Raw genomic sequence first — 25609 nt, forward strand, 5'->3', positions numbered from 1 at the left:
TACACACACACACACACACACACACACACACACACACACACACACACACACTCACGCAGAAGCCACTTATTTATGCCTGTATCATTTTAAGTGAATAATGGTTATGCTTTCCCGTGTAATGACGGTAATTTACCTCCCGTGATCAGAAATGAGGAAAACTTTCCCTGTGTTCATGGGTATTGATAGAGGCTCTTCCTGTGCTTGTAGGTAATGATAATGACTGAACCTAATTAACGACAACGAATTTCACCTATACTAATGAGTTATGCTGGCAACTCTGCCTATATTGGTGGGTCCGAGGGTACCTCCTTTACCTGCCTGGGGACCAATGAAGATACCTTCGCTAATGACTGGTAATGATGAGTCTACTACCTGTGTAGTCTCATAGGTGATGATTGTGGTTTAACTCGATGATGATTGAATAATCCTAAGGTGACCTGAACTCACGACACAGATGACTACATTTTACTACCTGAGTTGATGAGTTGTGATGATGACTTAATCTAGGTGATGATGGTGGTGATTATGACGATGACGACCACCGGCAAATGATGGTTTCGATGATGATGACTCTCCTTAAGTGGATATGATGACTTTATGAGCCTTGGGGACCTCAACCCTGCTGTTGGATCTGTGTAAGTGACATCTGAAGGGGGGGCGGCAGTAGGTGATTAGACCTGTGGGTGAAGTTCTAGGGTCCTGTGGGGATGAGGGAGGGAGTGAGGGTGAAGGAGGATGGGAAGGAGGGAGGATGGGAGGGAGGGGGGATGGGGGGGACCTACCTAAGGACAGGAAGTAACGCTGATAACCGCTGTAGCCTCGGGTTAAAAAGCATCCTCCAGGAGACATTAGATGGTTTGCTTGTTAGCCACTTCGACAGGTGGTTAGGTAATGATCCCCCTTATACTTCAGTTGACCTTTTAAAAAATCCCTTTGTTTGTGACTTTATGTTAGTTAACTTACCCAGATAACAACAGCAGGTCACGAGCTGTTAAGACAGTATTAAAGAAAATGATAATTTCTGCCTCGTTTCATTCTTGTGTGTGTGTGTATGTGTGTGTGTATGTGTGTGTGTGTGTGTGTGACCTCATCCACTCTCGCCGCCATTCAGCTCTTCCTCCTCCTAAGAAGTCTTGCTCCTCCCCCTTCTTTCCCCCCTCCTCCTCTTCCTCCGAGGCTGTACACGACACAACGACAGGACTCCCTCCCTCCCTCTCTCTCTCTCTCTCGTTAGTTCTCGTGATGGACTGAAACACTGAAGTGGCTCCCCGTCTTGGACTTTGAGGACCCCGCGGATCAAGCTTGTCTAGGGTGCTTGACGAGGACGAAGACCTCCCCAGGGGAACGGAGCCAGTGAGTACCTTTGTCTCCCTTTGTTGTGGAGGGGGAGTGTATGCGTCCTCGTCGCCGGGGATTTATTGAACTCGTGTTCCTGGGGTTCTAAAGAGTCGTCGAGAGGGCGGGGGGGATGTGGTGCAGTCGGGGTCGTCGTGGGGGTGGTCTTCCTTGTCGTCGCGGGGGTCTTGTTCGTCACCGAGGGGGAATTTGTTGTTGTCGTAGGCCCTGGACTCGTGGTCGTAGTTCCCTCTACTCATCGTCTTAGGGGGGCCCTACTTGTCGTGATGGGGGCTCTACTCGTCGTCGTGGGGGCCCCTCGTCGTCGTAAGCTCCTCTACTCGTCGTCATAGGGGCCCTACTCGTCGTCGTGGGGGCCCTATTCGTCATGGTGGAAGTGGCACGTTTAGCAGTGTGAATAAACCGAAAACAAAAACAAGAAATGAAAAAAATCCAGACTTCATTGTGAAAAAAAAAAATCAAATGAAAAACTTTTAAGAAGATAGATAATATAATTCCTATATTGATGGCTTGATACATAATATTGAGGAGAAAAATTGAATATATATATGTCCCAAGACTGCGTAGATCTTTGGCTCATGGTCCTTATGCCCCTGTTGCTATATGGTAAGAGCTACTAAATTCTTATTCATATTTCTATTGTTCTCTAAACAATTATGATTATTATCATCACCTATAGTTTCAATAAAGTTCCAGGCCAATCGTTATAATAGAACGTAATTCGCTCAGGTACGATTCCATCGCCCGAAATGTAAATCACTGATTGAAAACTTAATGGAAATAGGAGACTGGTGGATGGAAAATATGTAATTATTCTAATGAGGAGTATTAAACGCCATGAAAACTGTGAACAACCATATCTAATACGAATTAGCTGTACACGCGAGATGCTCATTTGTCTGTGCCATTTCTAATGGGTATCTGTTTATAGAATTACCTCCCCGATGTAGAATGGTTCAGGAAGGGACGATAGATTACAAGTTTTCCTTGGATAAATGTCGAATAAACGGTTATAGGCAGAAATTAACGCATTGAATTATACAAATATCATTAGCTGACCTCTCAGGACACTAAACCTGGGTCACTGTGGGCGGGGTCAAGTGAGGTCAAGGGTGGTTGGCTTTTATAAACTCATGTGATTTCCTATTGCAGGATCGCGGCTGACCTGAGTGACCACGCGTGATTGGCCGGGCTGTGGGCACGTGACCTGAGGTCGAGGAGATGGGTGAACCAGGTCAAGGGTCAGTCCACCTGGTGACCTGTGAGACGCAGGACGGAACCAGCAACGCAGCTTCGAACAACCCAGCTATGCAGAAGACCTTCTACGAGACGTATCCGGCGCAGCCGACCCCCTACTCCTACTACGAGAACCCTTTCAATAGCAGCTACGGCTACGAGGCGGGCGCATGCGGCCAGTACTACGACGAGTATATGGACTACCGAGCCGCGTGCGGCCTGACCTCTAGCATGATGCCGCAGCACATGATGGGCCAGATGCCGCAGGTGGACTATGGCTCCTACATGGCGACGCCGCAGGCGGGCTACTGCCAGCCAGGCTTCAACAAAGACTACATGACCTGGGCGAGGGACCAGCCACGCTCCCAGGGCAAGAAGAACCCAGTGACTCCCATGGCCAACGTCGCCCAGCCTCCTCCCGTGCAAACCCACGTGCCACAGCTGCCACCACCCCAACAGCACCAGACCCAACAGCAGCAGCAGCAGCAGACGCAGCAGCAACAGCAGCAGCAGCAGCCTACGACCACGCAAGGGCAGCCTCCTCCTGTCGTGACGCCGCCGAACCAGCTTACACCCATCTCTCTCCCGTCTGCCACAGGTAAGGCATCTCGAGCTCTGAAAAAGCACACACACACACACACACACACACACACACACACACACACACACACACACATACACATACATACATACATACACATAACAATGCCATCTAAATCATATCGAAAAATGTCTATAGTTTTCTCCTGGTATACTATTTCATGCATTTAAGTTATACGTTTATGATTAACCAACATACTAGCAATTGTGACCTTAATTGGTAAATTGTTCTGTTCGTTTACTGCCTTGTTTCTATACCAATGTTTGTCCTTTGCTGAGTCTCAATTTCTCTAGCGTGGATCATTTGGTAAAATTTCACTTTTAGATTGGGATTTTCAGTGTTTCATCTATGTCCTCTTCACTTATCCCTATTCTCCACTTGTTCACATCTATCATATATATATATATATATATATATATATATATATATATATATATATATATATATATATTTTTATTATTTTATTATACTTTGTCGCTGTCTCCCGCGTTTGCGAGGTAGCGCAAGGAAACAGACGAAAGAAATGGCCCAACCCCCCCCCATACACATGTATATACATACGTCCACACACGCAAATATACATACCTACACAGCTTTCCATGGTTTACCCCAGACGCTTCACATGCCTTGATTCAATCCACTGACAGCACGTCGACCCCGGTATACCACATCGCTCCAATTCACTCTATTCCTTGCCCTCCTTTCACCCTCCTGCATGTTCAGGCCCCGATCACACAAAATCTTTTTCACTCCATCTTTCCACCTCCAATTTGGTCTCCCTCTTCTCCTTGTTCCCTCCACCTCCGACACATATATCCTCTTGGTCAATCTTTCCTCACTCATCCTCTCCATGTGCCCAAACCACTTCAAAACACCCTCTTCTGCTCTCTCAACCACGCTCTTTTTATTTCCACACATCTCTCTTACCCTTACGTTACTCACTCGATCAAACCACCTCACACCACACATTGTCCTCAAACATCTCATTTCCAGCACATCCATCCTCCTGCGCACAACTCTATCCATAGCCCACGCCTCGCAACCATACAACATTGTTGGAACCACTATTCCTTCAAACATACCCATTTTTGCTTTCCGAGATAATGTTCTCGACTTCCACACATTCTTCAAGGCCCCCAGGATTTTCGCCCCCTCCCCCACCCTATGATCCACTTCCGCTTCCATGGTTCCATCCGCTGCCAGATCCACTCCCAGATATCTAAAACACTTCACTTCCTCCAGTTTTTCTCCATTCAAACTCACCTCCCAATTGACTTGACCCTCAACCCTACTGTACCTAATAACCTTGCTCTTATTCACATTTACTCTTAACTTTCTTCTTCCACACACTTTTCCAAACTCAGTCACCAGCTTCTGCAGTTTCTCACATGAATCAGCCACCAGCGCTGTATCATCAGCGAACAACAACTGACTCACTTCCCAAGCTCTCTCATCCCCAACAGACTTCATACTTGCCCCTCTTTCCAAAACTCTTGCATTTACCTCCCTAACAACCCCATCCATAAACAAATTAAACAACCATGGAGACATCACACACCCCTGCCGCAAACCTACATTCACTGAGAACCAATCACTTTCCTCTCTTCCTACACGTACACATGCCTTACATCCTCGATAAAAACTTTTCACTGCTTCTAACAACTTTCCTCCCACACCATATATTCTTAATACCTTCCACAGAGCATCTCTATCAACTCTATCATATGCCTTCTCCAGATCCATAAATGCTACATACAAATCCATTTGCTTTTCTAAGTATTTCTCACATACATTCTTCAAAGCAAACACCTGATCCACACATCCTCTACCACTTCTGAAACCACACTGCTCTTCCCCAATCTGATGCTCTGTACATGCCTTCACCCTCTCAATCAATACCCTCCCATATAATTTACCAGGAATACTCAACAAACTTATACCTCTGTAATTTGAGCACTCACTCTTATCCCCTTTGCCTTTGTACAATGGCACTATGCACGCATTCCGCCAATCCTCAGGCACCTCACCATGAGTCATACATACATTAAATAACCTTACCAACCAGTCAACAATACAGTCACCCCCTTTTTTAATAAATTCCACTGCAATACCATCCAAACCTGCTGCCTTGCCGGCTTTCATCTTCCGCAAAGCTTTCACTACCTCTTCTCTGTTTACCAAATCATTTTCCCTAACCCTCTCACTTTGCACACCACCTCGACCAAAACACCCTATATCTGCCACTCTATCATCAAACACATTCAACAAACCTTCAAAATACTCACTCCATCTCCTTCTCACATCACCACTACTTGTTATCACCTCCCCATTTGCGCCCTTCACCGAAGTTCCCATTTGCTCCCTTGTCTTACGCACTTGAATCAAGGCATGTGAAGCGTCTGGGGTAAACCATGGAAAGCTGTGTAGGATTCCATCAAATGTTGGCCATAAATTTTCCTGTAATTATTCTGAATTACAAGATATATACTTGAAAATTGATACAGCTTATTGATACAGTGGTTAAATTGATGAGAACTGCTATTGACGTTTGTGTAAATAAATTATACATTTCCTTTTTTCCATAGCCAGAGGTTGAACCATTATGTGACATTCTTTTTTTCATTCATTTCAAGCTAGAAGTTTCAGTTTTCTAAATTGTTTCTTACATTTCTCATATGTATATATATGTATGTGTGTGTGTGTGTATATGTGCGTATGTATGTGTATGTGTGTGTATGTGTATATGTATATATATATGTATATTATCCCTGGGGATAGGGGTGAAAGAATACTTCCCACGTATTCCTCGCGTGTCGTAGAAAGCGACTAGAGGGGACGGGAGCGGGGGGCCAGAAATCCTCCCCTCCTTGTATTAACTTTCTAAAATGGGAAACAGAAGAAGGAGTCACGCGGGGAGTGCTCATCCTCCTCGAAGGCTCAGAGTGGGGTGCCTAAATGTGTGTGGATGTAACCAAGATGTGAAAAAAGGAGAGATAGGTAGTATGTTTGAGGAAAGGAACCTGGATGTTTTGGCTCTGAGTGAAACGAAGCTCAAAGGTAAAGGGGAAGAGTGGTTTGGGAATGTCTGGGGAGTAAAGTCAGGGGTTAGTGAGAGGACAAGAGCAAGGGAAGGAGTAGCAATACTCCTGAAACAGGAGTTGTGGGAGTATGTGATAGAGTGTAAGAAAGTAAATTCTCGATTAATATGGGTAAAACTGAAAGTTGATGGAGAGAGGTGGGTGATTATTGGTGCATATGCACCTGGGCATGAGAAGAAAGATCAAGAGAGGCAAGTGTTTTGGGAGCAGCTGAATGAGTGTGTTAGTGGTTTTGATGCACGAGACCGGGTCATAGTGATGGGTGATTTGAATGCATATATATATATATATATATATATATATATATATATATATATATATATATATATATATATATATATATATATATATTTATATATATATATATATGCCCGGTGAATCTCAGAGAGTGTGAACCCAGTAAATTCCAGTTCTTGTACGATCTTAGAGCCGGGTCGCACCAGCACTTGTGGATACTCTATCGGGATGTTGGTGTCATTCAAGACGGATGGTTCGTGGCTCAGAGGCCGCAACACATCCAGGAAACCTCACCTAAGATGTATTTATCTTATTTCTTCGTGTAATCTTTAGTTTTGTTTTCTGAGCTTACATTTGCCGAGGCTTTAGTCTTCTTTTCCTAAGAGTTCATTCATGACATCCTCAAACTCTTCAGATATCATATTTCTGATGAGACTCTCTTCCGTCTCTCTCTCTTGAGGCTCTATGTGGAACACATCCAACAAGAGCGCTTCAATCTCTAGTTGCTTTTACGTATATGTATTCAATATCTTTATTCCCTTGTCGTTAGTATATTATTTCTTACATATACTCACACTAAAATCCTATCACCCTAATACTTTTTAATACGTTCTCACGCGATTCTTCCCCATATGATTCCTTTTGGGAGACTTCAGGACCCTTACCGTATCTCGGTCTTAATCCTCTTTTGCTCTCAACTAATATGGTCTAGCCACATATCTAACCTTTTATCAGCTTTTTACTTTACCGTCCTCTCTCCATCTATTCAAATTAGAAGTTTCGGATACTATTACATTCTTGCAGAAGATATTACCATAGATCATTAGGTGTTTTATTATCTATCCTTTCCATATACTGTTCTCCAGCAGCTAACGTCATGGACCAACAAAGTCTTCTGTTATCTGTCTTTCCCATGTACTATCCTTCAGAAGACAACATCGTGATAAACCAATGGGTCTTTTGTTAACTGTCCTTCCCATATAATGTGCCCCAACAGATAACCTCGTGATAAAACCATCAGGTTCTAGTCTTTGGCTTTCTTATGTACTTCCATGAACCGCACAAGACACTACTTCACTTAAACGCGTCTATGATTCTCTTCCCAATTCGTGTCTCGCTTGCGACATCTGTAGCAGCTACTTGTAGTATAGCTATACGATCTGTACCCCTGAGGGACAATCCAGCTGTCTGTGATATAGCGAGTCGCTCTCAGTCACCTCTGACACTCTTACCCTTCCTCTTTAATTCTACGGCCCTCTGTGGCACACAGACACAGACACACACACATACTCACTGTCTCTCTGTTTCACCTTACCTCCGAGTCTCCCAGCCTCTCGTCATCTCCCTCTATGGCTCTCCGAGGGGCACCCTTCCCCGACACCTGTTCAACTGAGTTCTGGTTGATCCAGTGAGGCAAGGCAGGTCATCATTCACCGCTGCTGCGGTGCCATTCTCCGGGACAGCGAACTCGACTCGGAGGCACTCCATCACCCACACAGTCATCACCTGACACGCCCGCTACCACTACCATATTTTACCCTGGGAAACGGGGGGGAGGGAAGAGGAGGAGGAGGAGGAAGAGGAGGAGGGTGGAACCCTTGTGGATTCCCTACATCGATTTTTCTTCTTTTCGGAACTGTGACATGTCGGGGAAAACAATTTGATTATGTGGGAAGGTTTATCGGGGGGAGTTTACGGGGTGGGAGTGAGAAGGATTCTCGGTGGTGTATCACGTCAGTGGTTTATTGTTTATCGTTGCGCGTCTTCCTCACAGTCGGAGGGGAGAGGAGAGTGTGGGTTGAGCTCCCTGACAATCTTATCCTTCCTCATCCGATAACTGTGGCAAGGATGGAGGTATATCTTTGAGCGTGTATGTTGGTCGTGTTTATGTGTGCGTGTGTGCGCGTATGCGAAGTGTGCATGTGTGTTCGCGTGTATAAATTGTGCACGCGTGTGGGTTTAAGTAGATTATGTGTTTTTGTATATATGAAAAGCAGAGACTTACATATATTCTTTATACCAGGAAACATCTCTCTTGTGGAAATGTTCGTCAACATAAATAATTCTTCGAACTAAGGAATGACATCTTTCACAGCAACCACAGTTCCTCCTCCCTCCAGACACTCTCCTCAAAACCTCTTCTTCGAACCTTCCATTGACAAAAGCTCTAAAAAAAATCTCTTGAAACCCCCAATTACAGAGCCCTTTCTTGAGAACATCTATAATAGGCTATTAGATATCTATTGTTATAAAACAATAGCTAAGTATCGCTAATTTCATATTTCAAATATATAGATGGTGCGTCAGGGGTGTGAAAAGAGCGTTGGTAGTCTGTTGTAAGGTCAGCTTCACCTATTGCTTCGATATGCACAAGTCACATCACATATATTTCTAAAAGAATCATAAAGTCTTTCCCAGTCCGGATAGGTTAGTTTGTTATGATTGAAAATTATATGGAAAAAACTATGGTCATTCTGGTTTTATGTCTACTAACTTCCTGCTTCTGTTCATCTATCTCTCACGTTGATGCAGGGAGATGGAGCCAGTAATTCTCATCTTACCAGAGCTACACACACCATTTGGCCAACATAACTAGGATATACGGCAGGTTTTCCCATCTTGAAGAATACTGAAACACGAGGAATCAGCCAAACTCTAGATAGACCAGGTTTTGCGAAGTCCGTCCGAGTTAGGAGAGGAGCGGCTATGTTAGTTCACACATATATAAACTTTAGCTTTGGCGAGGTTTGCCAAGAACACTGTCAGACAGGAGCTTGGGTGTTGGGTTCGGAATGGCAGTTTGAGGAGGAGACAGCTTACGTCTTGTTAAGGTTTAACATCATATCGGGTTAAGCGATGCATCTGGTAGTGTTTGTTGTGTATATTGTGGTAGTGTACAGTAATTCCTGAACAGAATCTTACACATGCAATATGATAACGAACAGCATCTCTTTCACACACACACACACACACACACACACACACACACACACACACACACACATATGTGTGTGTGTGTTGCGTGTTTGTGTGTGTGTGTGTGTGTGTGTGTGTGTGTGTGTGTGTGTGTGTGTGTATTATCCCGAGGTAGGAGTAGCAGCACCTGCATCCTAAGCACTCATCTACGAGCCAACAGTGCAGGAGCTCACGTTGCCTGGAAGACTTTTATTGTCGGGTGTCATCTAAGCCAGCTTAGCTGAGCTGAGGGACGCTGTACCACTATAGCTGTGGGGATGGTGTTCAGGCATCATCTTAGGTCAGCTTAGCTTTTGGGAATGTCACCTCGAACTGCTGGATGCCGTCGTCGTGGCCCAGTCTCAAGGAGAAACTGGTAACGCATGGGTCACTGTCTCGAACCAGTTAATACGGCCGAGTGAACAGTTTTTGGGGATCAAGGATACATTAGTTTAGTCACGATTTCATGATAGTTTTACATCTGATTCACAACAACAAACAATATAAACAATGACTTACTCTCCATTCAGAGTGACTCAGTACTTAGAGTGACTTAGTACAAAGAACAATAAGGGAATTCGACTATGATAGGAATCGTAAAACAAGATTACTCCTATGCAATCCAATCCATTCTTAAACCTTATCTTATCCACTCTTCTCGTCCTCTGTATCCGCTCTACTTTGCTCTCTCTAAGTCTTATCGTTTTCTCAGCTCCTCACAGATCTTATTCGTCTCCTCCTCCTCGTCCTCCTCTTCCTTCAAGTCCTTCTCCTCCAGGCGACGTGGGAGACGACCCGCTTGACACAGATCACCAAGAAGTGATCTGGGTTGACGAACCTGAATCAGGAATAAGAAAAGAAAGGAGAGGAGAGTAATTGGGTTACAGTGGTTGGCTCTTATTATCTGGTGGGGTCATAAGGACGAGGGGAGGAGAGAGAAGGAAGGAAGGAAGGAAGGTGTAAGGTTTTTGTCTGTATGTATGTGTGCGTGAGAGAGAGAGAGAGAGAGAGAGAGAGAGAGAGAGAGAGAGAGAGAGAGAGAGAGAGAGAGAGAGAGAGAGAGAGAGAGAGAGCACCTGAGTGTCACCGTCGTTGTATCTACGACAGTAACTGAAACAATAACATACAAACGACCGAAATTACCATTTACCACTGTCAAAATCCATCACGAAAACAATCGCCTCCACAAACACGTAAATGGATCATTACAGCCACCATCACTACAGTCACTACCAACACGACAGCTGCCAACAGCGCCACCACCACAGCCACCAACACGACAGCCACTAACACAGCTATAACAATGTGGAACTTGGACTGTTACTTGAGGCCAGAGTAAAAGCCAGGAAACACCGAAGTGGAGTGGGTGTTAGAGGTCTCTGGAGCTTAGTGGGGATGAGTTGTAAGGGTTAAGTACAGTTCAAGCTTATTATTTTACGTGCAACACTGAAAAGAATACATTACAGTCTTCCAAAGGAGATAATCAGTCCTGTTCGTGACACGGTCGAGAATTTTTATTTCACTTCTTGCAAGTTGGGATCGAAGGATCTCAGGTGTTACATGAAGAGAGCCAAGTTTACTGCAATAGCTAAGTCTCGAATCGTTGTATGAGGTCGGGAATTTAGACAATAGATGGAAAGAGTGAGAAGGATCACTGTGTACAGCTCCTCTCTATTGGCGGTAGCGTCAAGGGAACCGAGGAGGATCAAGCTACTCATATCTGTATCTTTTCTAAAAGCTCCAATGTTATCTGGCGCATTGAGAGGAAGACTAGTTAGGGGAGGCATACGTTAGTCTGGAAATAAAGAGAGTTGTGATATTCTGGTGTTGATGTGTGTGGGGAGTCCAAGTTCACGTGGTTGAGGAACAATGTCAAGACGACAGATGGAATATTTAACCATGGTATTGGCTCGCTCTTTCCTGCTGAAGTTTATGCCCTAAAGTGATGCCGAGAGGCTTGATGTACTGACCAGTTATGAGGAGAGGGAAGGCGCGTAGTGGAAGGGGACAAGACATGGCTGGATGCAAGGATGACATACCAGACTACGTACTGCCTTGTTTGGTCGATGGTGATATAGTCGACCTTAGTCCAATTCTAAAAGCTGTTAAGAATGTCAAAAATAGTGGCTCTGTCGTGCATATATCACCTGAGCAGGTACAGTCATCAAAGCATCATTTATAAAGATGAGGAAGAGCAAAAGCCTCGTATTTTCGTGACTTATGGGACACTATAGGTAGGGGGGCTGCTGGAGGTCGGAAATGGCCACCCCCCTCGGAAGCATACAGCCTGACGACGCTCACTGAGGAGGTTACTGCAGGCCATGGAATGAGGCTTCCATCCCTAGCCCAAGGTTAATGGCATCGTTGAGGATTATGTTACGGATGAACGAGTCAAAAGCTGTCGAAGGTGAGAGCCACAGAAGTCCTGCCTGTCCTTTAAGTTACGGTAGGAAAAAGGATGGGAAGCTGACGAAGCCATTGATGATACACGAGTACTTCATTTTGCCAAACTAAGGAATGTCTGTTGGAGCTTGCAATGTTTGTAAGCCCAAATGTGGGTGTGTGTGTGTGTGTGTGTGTGTGTGTGTGTGTGTGTGTGTGTGTGTCATAGCATGTGTGAGGCACCACGCTTGCTTTCACAGCATTATTTACACACACATATATATGTACATAAGCACATACGCATGCCTGAGCACGAGTGCGGACAGACAAGCAGGCGCACACATGGCCAGCCCCCACCTTATACAAATATACATATGAAATACTCCCTCCACCCCTCACACCGCATACAGACAACTGTCGGTTCCTTCCTCAAGCGGCAGCACCACCCTTACCTCCTCTGCCATGCATACACTCACACACACAGCCTTTGCCTCTCCCCTTTAAGAAGTATAATGTACATATATATATATATATATATATATATATATATATATATATATATATATATATATATATATATATATATATATATATATATATATACATATGTATGTATCCTTCCTTCACTTTCTTACAGACATACACACACCCTTCCTTCTTCTAACACACTCTCTTCCTTCCCCAAATACACCATTTTTCTTTCACCCTTTAACACACACACACACACACACACACACACACACACACACACACCTCCCTTCACCCTGAAGCAAACATACACCCACCCGTCCTTCACACACACACACACACACACACCCTGGCCATCCCTCGCTCCACGACCTCTCTCCCTCATCGGACAGCAATAAACCAAGGAGAACCAGATCTTGAAGGAGGGGTTCTATGGATGGGAGAAGCAAGTCAGCCGTCCACGTCCCGGCCAGGAAGGACATCTGACCCTTCCACAAAACCCTTGGTTGGGGGGGAACATGGACAAAATTAATTCCTGCTTCGATTTTGTCAATGGTGTGTGATGGATCACCACCGCTGGGCGGGCGGGGCTCCGGACGCTGAGGATAAAACTGTTTCTCTGATTCGCTTCGACTCCTCTTGCCCTCCCTGCTGCTTCTCTCTCTCTCTCTCTCTCTCTCTCTCTCTCTCTCTCTCTCTCTCTCTCTCTCTCTCTCTCTCTCTAATCTCTCTCTAATCCCTTGTTATTGTTTACTTTCTCTTCCTTTCCCCTATCGTTCCAACGTGTCTTTTCTCTCATACATCCAGGTTGTTTTTTTTCTCTAAGAGTTTTTTATGATTCAGTTGTTATTTTCCCCTTTTCTTTATTTCTCCCCGTTTTCTGTTGGCGTTGCTTAATTTTCGTATTGGCTCACTTTTTCTCAATGATTTACGTTCTTATTTGCTGCTAGCCTTTCTTATCTTATGCAGTGATACGATTGTGTTTATCGTCAGTCTTTTCTTATAATCATTATATATAGAATATTATATATATGATATATATAAAAATTCTTTATATCTTAATTTCTAGAAATATCTTCCCACTTTCTGATGTGTTTAGTAGTTAAACGACTTTCTCAGACTTTTCTGTAGTCTATATTTGTGATTATCTATTCTTCATTCTATTGTCTCTTTATCCCCGTTTATCACACCATATCTCTCTTTCACACGTTTATCATATGTTTTCGCTCCTCTTCCTCAAGAGCGCTCGTTTCATATCTTCTTCCAAATCTATTTCATTTTTATCACTTCCATCTGTTCAGTGGATTCGGTGAAGTGAAGGTCCTGCACATATATGTATATAAGGCAAAACATATTTAGTATCCATAATGAGAGAGAGAGAGAGAGAGAGAGAGAGAGAGAGAGAGAGAGAGAGAGAGTTTGCTTTATGATTCACTGGCAACACATGAACCCTGTCTCCCTTCTCACTTCCCCTTCACCGTCTTCTCTTTCATTCACAATCTGTGTCCACCTCTTTCTATCATCTACTTCTACGTCCCTCATTCATTTCTTTCTTTTTTTATCTTCACTTCTTCCCACCGTCCAACCGCCTACATCCCTATTCTTCTATTTAGCTCGTATTATTACTAGAGCCTCCTTCATTCTTCCCTGCATCCACTATAGATATATAAAGTTTATCTCCAAATCCTCCAATATTTTCCCCATCTCTCATTTTCTCTTTCGTTTCCCCTGTCCACCGTTTTCTATTTCTGTTTACTCTCCACCTCTAGTTCTCCAGTGGACTCCCGATCACTGATTACATATCCGTTTGTTTGTCCACCGCTTCATTCTGTGGTATTCTGACACCAAATTTAATGGATTTGATTTTACACTTTACTCACTTCCAGTAAAACTGAAAGCATATATATATATATATATATATATATATATATATATATATATATATATATATATATATATATATATCATGAGTAGTCAGGTATGGGAATGAATGCTATCATAAAAAACTATATTAAATTGATGCTAAAACTTGATTAAATGAAAACGTTATCAAGTTTGCATTTGCTTAGGAAGTTATATGATTAAGAATTATCATTTATGTAAATATATAAATGTAGTAAAGGATATGTGAAGAATTTCTATTCTATTCTAACAGAAAAGGAATAGAAAGGACTCAAAGATTTCTTTTGATGTAGTTGATGTGCTTAATAGACAGCTATCTTATATCATACTTATATCATACTTTTCATTACTTATATCATACCCTATGGTTCATCATTATCATCATACTTCATCTGTGGAGTAATGAAACCCACTTTAAATTCTATCATTGTGAAAAATCTAAACCTTTCTTGTGGCATGATCAACAAACACCATCAATTTCCAAGTGCAACAGGGAAAACCTCTCATAACCAAAATATGCTGAGAGAGAGAGAGAGAGAGAGAGAGAGAGAGAGAGAGAGAGAGAGAGAGAGAGAGAGAGAGAGCGCAAGGGAAAAAAAATGATAATAAAAAAAAAAATCAGGTTCCAGAGTTGGTGATGGTGGTGCGGCTGGCGGCCACCAGGTGAGGGCGTTTGGTCAGGCTGTGTCAACAGGGAATGTTTAAACTCGACCGACACACTGCTCACTAAAACAACCTCCTTATACCCACTGTTTAACGCTTTATTTGCCGGCCGCAAGGCAAAATATCCCCTCTCTAACGATATTATATAACGATTTACCGCCAAAACTCGAGGCGAGGAGGCTCATCAGGGCAGAGGTGTCCCCTGCGCTTCTAAAGCAGCCATCTTGGCTTGCTCCGAGGGTTCGGACTCTCGCGAACGAAGCCGACGATAGGGATTCGAACCGCTCATTTCGCTTTTTGCTTATCTTGCTGCCATTATTTACTCCTAATCCACCAGCACGACTTCAAAGGCTCCCGCTAAGTAAAGACAAAGAAAAAATCCCGGGGCTGTCATGCAATCTTCCTCTATTTTGTGTGATGGTTGGACTTTGTCCTTTTGAGTGACTGGGTTGGCTGGTAGTGCACGCTGTGGTGTCAGAGATTTCCGAACCCTGAGTTCCATATCTATATGTACATTTGAGCCAACGGGACTCAGAAAAGGGCGTTGATGTCCACTTCGTGAATCGAGGCTTCCTAAAAAATACTATTATAAATGTCTTCGTTCAGATGTTATGATGATCCGAGTTTCCCTGAAGTTATTGAAGACATCTAAGTGGTTGAGGTGTTTTGGAACAATGAAGCGTTTCGAGAACGACTTCATGAAACAGTCTCAGATGTTTCATGAAGGAGAAACACGGCGAGAACTATCTAAGTACTGTACCTAGTTCGCCCCTTTGGCTCAAGCAGCTGTCTTCTCTTTCCACCTCACTCACGAGTGGACAACTGGCATTCACTCCACGGACATACAACCTCTCCGCTCCACACACAACTCCTGATTCTCCTGTGGTGAGCTCTACGCGCTAGCAATGCTTTTTGAAAGTATCTTGTCGTAAGTACTAAGTCCTTCACACTAAAGCCACTCTCCTTGCCACCCTCTCCATAACCCCCATACCACCTCCGCCGCCACCTCCTTCCCCGCTCCCTCGCGTCCAGCTGGAGTGTAACCACCCGTTGTATTGTTTGAGGGATCGAGTGCTTTCAGGCACTTACACGAGATGGATCGCGGAGGGGAAGAGGGGGCGCTTCCGCGGTGAGTCAGTGATGGGTATGTATGGAGTGAGGAAGAGGAGGGAGGAAGATCGAGATCGGCTGGGATAGGGAGGGGAAGGCGGAGGGTAAAGACCCCAGGAATGGTGGATGAGGCAGGGATAGAGAGAGAGAGAGGTTAGGTATAGGATAGTCTATCCGGTAGTTTGGGAGAGTAAGTGAAGGGATAGGCTAGTTGAACGAAGAATAATTTAAGGATATATATATATATATATATATATATATATATATATATATATATATATATATATATATATATATATATACCTCGAACAGCCAAAACAATAAAACATCAACAATAAAAAATGATTCCTCAACACCTTCGTGCTGCCGTTGTTCTGGGCTACAATACAACAATTGGTCAGGTCAGGTCTAATACCATTATATATTACGGCAAACCTTGTGTGTGTGTGTGTGTGTGTGTGTGTCCCTTGCCTTAGCGCGGGCGGATTTTCCATTCAAATGACCCCGCTTAAGAAAATACCATCCTACTGTTGCATCGGCTAAAGGACACTGATGAAGGTGAGCCCCGTATTCCTCTTTACAAATCCTGTGACATTCCGGAGTCCTTTGATGAATTGTAGGACGCAGGGGAGAGCCGCCGCTGGCGCCAGGGAGAACAGTAGGTAAGCGAGGGAGGGAGGGATCGTGGCGCTTACCTAAGCCTCTGCTCAGGTCGTCTGAGCCGATTATAGACGTGTCGTCTGGTACCTGGTCTCTCCCCCCTCCTCCTCCTCTCACGTGTTGTGTGGGAGGGTAGAGAGGGTTTGTTGAGGAGGAGTGGGGATGGGTGTGGCAGGTCAAGCAAACGAAGTCCATCTCTGCGTTTTTCTAACATATCACGCGTGGAGGGGAATAAAAAACAGTAATGCCTCTATTAATACAACGTGGGTATTTTCAAAAAGGTCATCATTTGTATGGCGTCATCTGCATAAAAGTTGTCCTTTGCTGATGATTAATACTGAAGTGGGATATCTGACTCCGTAAATTACGAATAGCGTTGGTGACAACACGCTACCTAGCGGGGCCTCGCCTTGGACTGGAGTTTCTCGCGACTTTGTTTTGTTTGTGGTTATTGCGGTTATACCTCGGTTAGCGAAGTTGCATAGCATTTCCTAAGTAATTACTGGTTTACTTAGCTCTAGAATTACATTCCGAAGGCCGACCGTCCACTCTCTGTTGAAGGTTTTTTTTGCTTATGTAACTTTTACGGTTGTGCAGTCTATACTTGGGCCTCTGGTAAATGCTGTTTCAAATAATCAACTTGGTGCTTCTCTGTGTAAAAGAGTTTGGCAGTTCCTTGAGTCCGTATCTAGTCGTCTTAGTTTGCATGTCACCGTTACCTGGGCTTTCTTGAAACGCGAGGAAAATGTATCCTGAGTTGAGCACTGTGTTGCAGGTGTCTGGAAGCTTTTGAAGACCTTTTCGTGATATGAGACCAATTAGTTTCTCGTCTATTTGTGGCTTTTTTTTTTGGAGATACGATTTTTCTCTTTTTCGTGATAGCTGTCTATTGCTCTGGCCTGTCTATTCTTAGTGAGCATTATTTGTCGAAGGGCACTCGAGCTGAATATTTGGACAGGTGTGAAAAGGTTCTCTCCCTGTTATGTTAACCAATGAAGTTTGTAATGTCTAGCGTTAAAGTCTACGATGATACAGACTAGTCCAGATAACCGCACAATCTCGTAGTCAATGTGGAATCATAAGTCTCCCTTGACATGGTGGGATGTAGATGGTAGCTACGCTCATAGGCCCCTGTGAGGTCATCAATTATACGCTGGGGACGTCCGTGTATTGAAAGTCGTCACAGTCTGTGTTGTAACCCTTTATTAGATGATAGTATCTACCCGTTGCGTGGACTTGGCCCACTGAGAGTGTGTGAGCAAGTAATGTAACACGGGATTATTCGAGTCTGATGATTTAGTATATCTTTAGCTATTGATAAAGTTTTCCTGGAGGTGTCGCCAGGGTTTTTTCATAGTTCTCTGGGTAATCGATCATTACGTGGTGATAGAGGGCGCTAGTGGTAGCGTAATCATAATGTTCATCTCGTTTAAAAGAGATGGTCGTTCTTGTTCGTGACTGCGTTTGTGAAATCGAAGCGTCGGTTTATTCGCTGTCATTGCTGTAACGTTTTCCTTTACAAACACCTTAGCGCCAAGCTGCCCCTTCAACGCCCCACATCCCACAGTTCGTCCATATCCTCCATTCGTAGGCTACCCACACTTCGATTTTTAAGTCCCTTCCCATTCCCACATATCACAAAAAATTTCTTACGTTACTCAGTTCAGTAACTTATCCTATTTTGCACCTTTGTATACTGTGCAATGATGAATATAGATGATGTTATTGAAACACATATAGACATATTTATAGCAATAGATATGACTATTTGAAAACAGATATAAAACAAGAAGTGAATTAGATGTTCAGTAGACTTTTGAGCAAATAGCAAATTTACAGTACTTTTTTTATCATCGGCGATTTATAGTTTCAAATAAAGTTATCTCTAAAGATCCGCACTGATGCCTTGTTTCCTCACACACACACACACACACACACACACACACACGCACACATACACACAAAATCTCCCTATTGTGTGATAGCCACATTATGAAAGGTCTGCCATATATCAACGGAACATATTGTTCATTCATACTTTATCGCCCCCTGACCCCCAATAGGAATGGTGGTTTGGGCAGACTTGTTCGAGATAGTTGTGAGGGAGATGAAGGGAAAATCGCACAGGGAGAAACTGAAAAAAAAAAAAAAAGAATTAATGTCTTTGTTTGGGAAGACGGGCAGTGTTGGTCGAGGTTGTCTTCTTGTTGAGGTGAGAAATGATAAAGGTATCTCTTTCTGGACCATTGGCTCTTGTATTAATGAAGGTGAGGATGTGAGACGAGCGATCCACGACTGTTGCGTTGCTTCTGTCCAGCCTCTTATTTCTGTGATTTGATGACTGATCGTGTGGTTTGGTGACGAACAAAATGTCACGTGTCGTACAAAAGGCCTTAATATATCATTTAGTCTTTGAGTTGTAGGTTTTATGCGTTTTTCTTTTATCTATATCTACTATTATCATTTATTTTCCGCGTCTTTTTTTTTTTCTCAAGAAATGCAGAAATATTTGTTTTCTGTTGATGCTTCACAGATATTACGAGAATCATGCCACGGTGATATTGATGTAAAGCTATTATTACAAAAACGATCCTTTTGTAGATAAATTTCAAAGGACATTAGTTTTTTAGATCTTGAGTTAACAGCCCATTAAAATGGAGAAGGGCGTTAACAATGATGAACATGAGAGATATCAGATAGACCAGCGCCTGCCTATTCGTGTTAGCAGGTAGGCACACAGAAATATTGCGATAGTCTGAGACCCCAATGAAAAGGTAAGAGGCCCATTGTCAGAGGTGTTCACTGTGTATACAAACCTTATCATTATGTCGATTAATATAAGTAACGATTTGTTTTTGTGTCTATGATGCAATGGATTTCAGATGAGGCTTTCATTATAGTGTTTTGGCTTTATACAACTGCTGATAATGGCCCATAGATTGGCAAAGGTATAGCTAATCTGCCTCACGGATCTGGGTGTCTATGCTGACTTTACCAGCCTGATGGGTTAGAGGTGGGAGACCCCCAGGTCTAAGAAATCAGTTCTCACACAAGGTCCAGCATGGGTTAATGCACTATGCCCATCCCCCACAGAAACGGGAATAGAGTTGATGATGGTAATTATAATGTGTGGTGGTTAGTGTAAAGGTAATATCAACATTACTGGTTCTCATATTTTGTAACTGTTGAATTTTGATGACGATGAGTGTAATTATGGTAGGTCACTAATTCCTATGTTCTCTGCAGATTACGAGGTGGGCGGCGAGGGTGGCGGAATGAACGGGGGCGGCGGCAATGTGGGCGGCCAGGGTGCTGCAGGAGGCCCAACCAAACGCGCCCGCACGGCCTACACCTCCGCCCAGCTGGTGGAACTGGAGAAGGAGTTCCACTTCAACCGCTACCTCTGTCGCCCCAGGAGGATCGAGATGGCAGCCCTGCTCAGCCTCTCCGAGAGGCAGATCAAGATCTGGTTCCAGAACCGCAGGATGAAGTACAAGAAGGACCAGAAAGCCAAGGGTGGCACTGACAAAAGCCCTAGCCCGCCGTGTTCCTCGCCTGCTACTTCTGTGCCGCCTACGTCACCTTCAGGAGAGATCACGGTCCTCTCGGCGGCCTCGCAGTGCCTCTCCAGCGCCTGCCACGGCGGCCCAGGGATGCCAGCGCCCTCACACGGGCAGCCTACCTCACGCCCGCAACAGCTGCAGGACCCGCACCACTACCTATCAGCCAACAGCGGGCCACACCACAGGCCCGGGATGACCAGTGGCCCTATGGCGGGCCATCATGGATCGGTGCCGCACTACATGGGGCCGCCGACCTTCTCTCCGCCTGTCAACATGCATGAGCTGCTACCTGTGGGTGCTGGGCTCTCCCAGCCAGGCCAGCAGCAGCAGCAGCAGCAGCAGCAACAGCATCAGGGTCACGCTGTGCCGCCGCCACACATGCGGGACGCCCGTCATGACCTCCATATGAGCTGCGCCGCACCGTCGACCATGCAGGAGTACCCTCCCAACTCCCTGGCTCAGCTACACCAGCAGTCGCAGCCCGTCGCCGCCCATCACGTAAACCAAGACAACAAAAAGACAGTTGGGTGGGTGGTGCCGCCGCCGCCGCCGCCCATCCAGCCACCCACTTCAGCTTCATCCATGAACAACATGGTCGGCTTCCCGTCGCCTCCCCACGACAACGACGACAAGTTTGTGTCGCTGTGAGGCCTCCTGGTGACTGGAAAGGGGCAGAAACAAGTGTTGCTTCAAAGTGTTGGTGTGGACGGAGATGTGGTCATCCCTACGGACAAGTGTAGTGTTATCATGACATGGTACTTACCTTTTTAACTCATCCGAATTATCTTTTGTGATTAATATTTTTGCTCTGAAGTTTGTAAGGTTTTATTTGTGGGTAAATAGCATTTTTAGTACCAAAAATATTTGATTCTGTGTTCATTTCCAGCCTCCCTCACGTAGTGTATCTTGCAACCCTTCCTTCTACGAGGCTAGATAATCCATGCAGCTGCAGGAGCAGTAGCAGCAGCAGCAACCCCAGCAGAAGCAGCAGCAGCTGTCAGCAGTAGGGAAGGGAACGCCACAATCCGCCCTCCCCTCGGGGTCCGACACTCACTCACAGTCGCCGATAAATACATCAGTTACCCCTGAAGCCGGTGACGAGCGTCCAGATGACAGCCAGTTGTATTCAAAGGTTTACTGAGAGCTCGGCGTAATGTGCGTAATGCTTCGCTACTCACACACACTTTCCACATTGTATCGCTACCCTTCCAGATACTTTTGGCGGAGGTACTCGAGCCTGTGGGCGTGTGGTACCTTTAAGATATCAGATCCTGATGCAACTGTTGCGGGAGAATGGTGGTGCATAATGGTAAGGTTCGAGATAGAACCATCTACATGTATCAGCGAGACATAATAAATACTAGTATGGGTGCCGGAATTAAGGTAGCCGAGTGTGTGGTGATGTCAACGTGTGATTGGCTGTGTCAGGGGGTGTGTCCTCATCCGTCATTGGTCGGCGATCCATCAACGGATAGAGACACTGGCTGACAGGAAACCGTTCGATTCACCTCCTCTGGCTCCAACTCGGGTTTCGCTATCCTCCTTCAATGGGGAACTTTTAGATATCGTTCTGATACGATTAGATTAGAAATCTATCCAGTTGTCAAAATCTTACTTGTGATTATAAATCTAGACAGAAATCTATCCTGAAATACAACACTGTCGATTATAAACATAAGTCTCCTACAATCTGGTTCAGTCATCGGAACACAGATCAAAGCGCTTGATACAATCCAAAGCTCCGAGTTATTAAAACTTTCAGTTCTCTGAATGGAATTTGATTTTCCAATGTTTGAACTAAGGGAGAGAGAGAGAGAGAGATAAGATGGAAAACTCTACCAAATTAACTTATTCCATTATAAAGCGGACGATTAGAGATGAAACAGCGATTGAGATCTTCATAAAGCCTTTTCCCCGCGCCTCAAGAACCAAGGAGAGAGGACTAACAAACAAAAGATTAGCTAGGCTGGCTGTCACGCAGGCAGGAAGTCATGCAAGCAGGAGTAAAATGTGCAGACAGACAGGTACGGATATAACCCAGGGGTGATTAAACAGCCCAACAAGCACAGAGCACTCGGCTGGTTAAAAGTACCAAGTCAATTTCGCTACAGAGATGTAGAGGTTATTGTTAAGAGTGTCTTGTGTAGTATGAGGTTCAGAAGTCCAGGGAGATTTTCCGTTTTCAACTCTTCTATCCATCTCTTCCCTCATCTTTCATTCCCATTAGCTGCCCTTCCTTTCTCCCTTCCCTTCATTCTTTTCTTCCCTTCCTTCCTTCCCTCCCTTCCATCCGTTGCTTTCCCTTCCTCCCTACATCGCATCAGCTGCCCTTCCTCCCCCTTCCCTAACTCCCACCCAATGCCCCTCCCTTCCAACCTCCATCGCATCAGCTGCCTTCCCTCCCTCCCTCCTTGCACCCTCCTGGTCTCTCTCGTGTGTCCATCAGGAAGCAAATGAACTCCATCTACAGGCACAAGACAAAAGGAGAGTATAATGTATTTTCATTGGATGAAAAGTGGCCATTGTTCTAGACTGACGAATACTTTCTCAAAACCCGGGTTTACTGCTCATCTGCCTCCCTGATGCGTCTCTTGGAGATGCTCTAGTGAGACTTCTAATGGCTGCGTGCTATCTGCAGGACGCGCTGCCTCAATATCTCCGCCCTTTACCTAGGAGAAAAAGAAATATATACACATGTATATAAACCAACCTCGCGGAATGGACGGGGCGGGGATTATAAAGAGGACCTAAAACAAAAGCGCATCTCCAGAGTGGACGGGACGGGTTCAAGTCAATGAAAGAAGTAGAGAAAGAATGAAAGCTTAAGAGAAAGCCAAATAAAAAAAAAAGAATGAAGAGGAACGAAATAAGCGATGGTTTTTCTCTGAGCTCTTTAATCTGAACGTGAAGTGTGTTGCGAAGGAGCCGAATAGGCCAATAAGTTGCTCTGATTCCGACAAATATCTGGAGAGTGCCCATCCCAAATCAGTTTTTATGCAAATTCCCGGCATAAATACGGACAGCGAGCTCGTGTTGGAACCACGCTAAGTCCGCGGCTCGTTCCCCCGCAGACCGTGCATGGGAATGACTAAAAATCACACAGCATTGGACTACTGTGCTCTGGGCAGGAGGAGGAGGAGGAGGAGGGAGGAGGTAGGGTGTGTGTGTGGGGGGGGGGAGGGAACATAGAATACGATAGTCAATACACACTTGCCAGGGAGATGCTAAAGGTGGAGGGAGGAGGGGTGAAGGGGAAAAATGTGAGGGGGAAAAATAAAAGGAAGACTCACGTCGGGGTTATAAGGATGAGGGAGGGGAACTCATTCCTCATATCGCGAGTCTGCTTTTAATTTGTGGAAGAGGGCGAACGAGACACATGATTGTGATTAGATTAGCTGAAGAGAGCTGCAGTGTCGTCTCAATTGTCTGTTTCTTATCTTCGTTTGGAGACACGTAAGCATGATTTGTCATTATGCTTTGCGAATATCGTGCCTCAGAGGTGGAGGCAGAGCTAAGAATGGGACACAGGACAAACATAAAGTCCCAAACCCGCTCTTAGTCAGTGGGTAGCACCTGACAGATACTGTGGAGTTCGTGAGATCACCCGAGGTAAAGTAAGTTCATAAAATACCTAGTGTGAGAAGGAGTATTCGAAATATAGGTGATGATATGACACCTCACCTTACTTTCCTGCCACAGAATCTGTTTCTTTGAGGTTCCTGCAGAGCTTAGGATACCCGGCCACGTCCTCCGGGTGGGATCACAGGTCAAGAAGGGGTAAGTGTTCTGCTCCAAGAATATGGAAGTTGCACCTTGGTCATGAGGGCGTCTTGTGATATGTTAAACGCAATGTTAGGGAGTTGGATGGTGTCCAGAATGGAGACGAGAAAGTATAGCTTGTACATGTCTCGGGGTGTAGATTCTGATCTGTGTATATGTCTTGAGTAGAGCATATTTTAAGACTACGTTGGAAGAGCTGTTGTTTAGTCCTCGTCAAGTCATTACAGCGTGTATATGTTTTGTTAGTATCATGGTCATTTACAGGTATCCATAGGTTGCTGAAGTGTGAAGCAGGGATAGACTTTGCTAGTTAGGGCTGGCACTTAAGGCGGTTTGGATGAGGTGTCTAGTGATGTTACATAGACCTAAATGCCAGGTATATTCAGATGAGGCTGTATTGGGGAGGCCTTTCTTTCGTTGTGTATTTGAAAAAATATTTGTGGTTGTTAAGGGGCCTTTTATTGTTCTGAATGTCCTGTATATGGTGTGCAGCTTTATTATATATATATATACATATATATATATATATATATATATATATATATATATATATATATATATATATATATATATATATATATATATATATATATATACACGAGTAGCTATCATTTACATGGTGTGGCTACGATCGATGGGGAAACTCGTAGTAAACAATCATGTTGGGGCTCAAGTGTCAGACCGTCTTCGACAATCGATAAATCCCTTACTATTTTCCTCGTCAAAATCCTCCCTCCCCCGGAGGTTGATTTATGAAGTCCTGTGTTCACATTGGGATGCGCATCACTGATCAGGGAGGATATAAGGGTCAAGCGTGGCTCCTTTAAGGTCCCTGTTTTCCTCCCGTATCTTACAGGGAGAGTAAGACTTGGTTGGATGCTAAGACTATGGCAATAGTGTGACAAGTGACGAACTCTGTGTGGATATAGTTCGATTTTCTTTTTAAGTTCAAACACTCCTTAAGACTTGCTCAATATTTGGTACACTCACCGATGATATTAAGTGATGAATATGTATATAAGAAATTAAGAAAAATTGTAAGAAATACATTAAGAGAAATTTCTCCATATAATTCAGTCGTTCCTCCCACGTGTCAGCAAAATTCAAGATTCTCCTATTCTCTCAGTCTACATCTTACTTTGAAACCACAGAGAAAAGAAAGTGAAAAAAGAAAAATGAAGAAAAAAAGACTAACTTCCTTCGTGAAGAAAGAAAATGGGTCTTGGAATATAGACAAGTCATCATCACTACCCCATCCATGAACCTCACCTCTCCTATCTCCCTAACCATCACTACCCCATCCATGAACCTCACCTTTCCTGTCTCCCTTAACCATCCCTAACCCATCCATGAACCTCATCTTTCCTGTCTCCCTTAACCATCACCCATCCATGAACCTCACCTCTCCTATATCCCCCAGCCATCACTACCCCATCCATGAACCTTACCTCTCCCATCTCCCCTAACCATCACTACCCCATCCATGAACCTCACCTTTCCCATCTCCCCAACCATCACTAACCCATCCATGAACCTCAACATTCCTATCTCCCTAATACCTTCCAGAATACGAAGCGAGAGCTGTAGCCATCACGGCC

At 44.4% G+C, this 25609-nt stretch overlaps 1 protein-coding gene across 1 annotated transcript in view; it reads left to right on the top strand.

Moving 5' to 3' along the window:
• The window catches only part of LOC139756581 (uncharacterized), a 102281-nt gene extending 81187 nt beyond the window's left edge, over positions 1 to 21094 (top strand). Inside the window, exons 2-3 of the mRNA XM_071676213.1 lie at positions 2509 to 3190; positions 19915 to 21094. Of these exons, the coding sequence (XP_071532314.1) occupies positions 2578 to 3190; positions 19915 to 20879 (1578 nt within the window). The 5' untranslated portion in view covers positions 2509 to 2577 and the 3' untranslated portion in view covers positions 20880 to 21094. The remainder of the gene's footprint in view (positions 1 to 2508; positions 3191 to 19914) is intronic.
• Positions 21095 to 25609: the final 4515 nt, after the last annotated feature.

The sequence above is a fragment of the Panulirus ornatus genome, chromosome 22 (genome assembly GCF_036320965.1).
Source record: "Panulirus ornatus isolate Po-2019 chromosome 22, ASM3632096v1, whole genome shotgun sequence".
NCBI classification, from domain to species: Eukaryota; Metazoa; Arthropoda; class Malacostraca; order Decapoda; family Palinuridae; genus Panulirus; species Panulirus ornatus.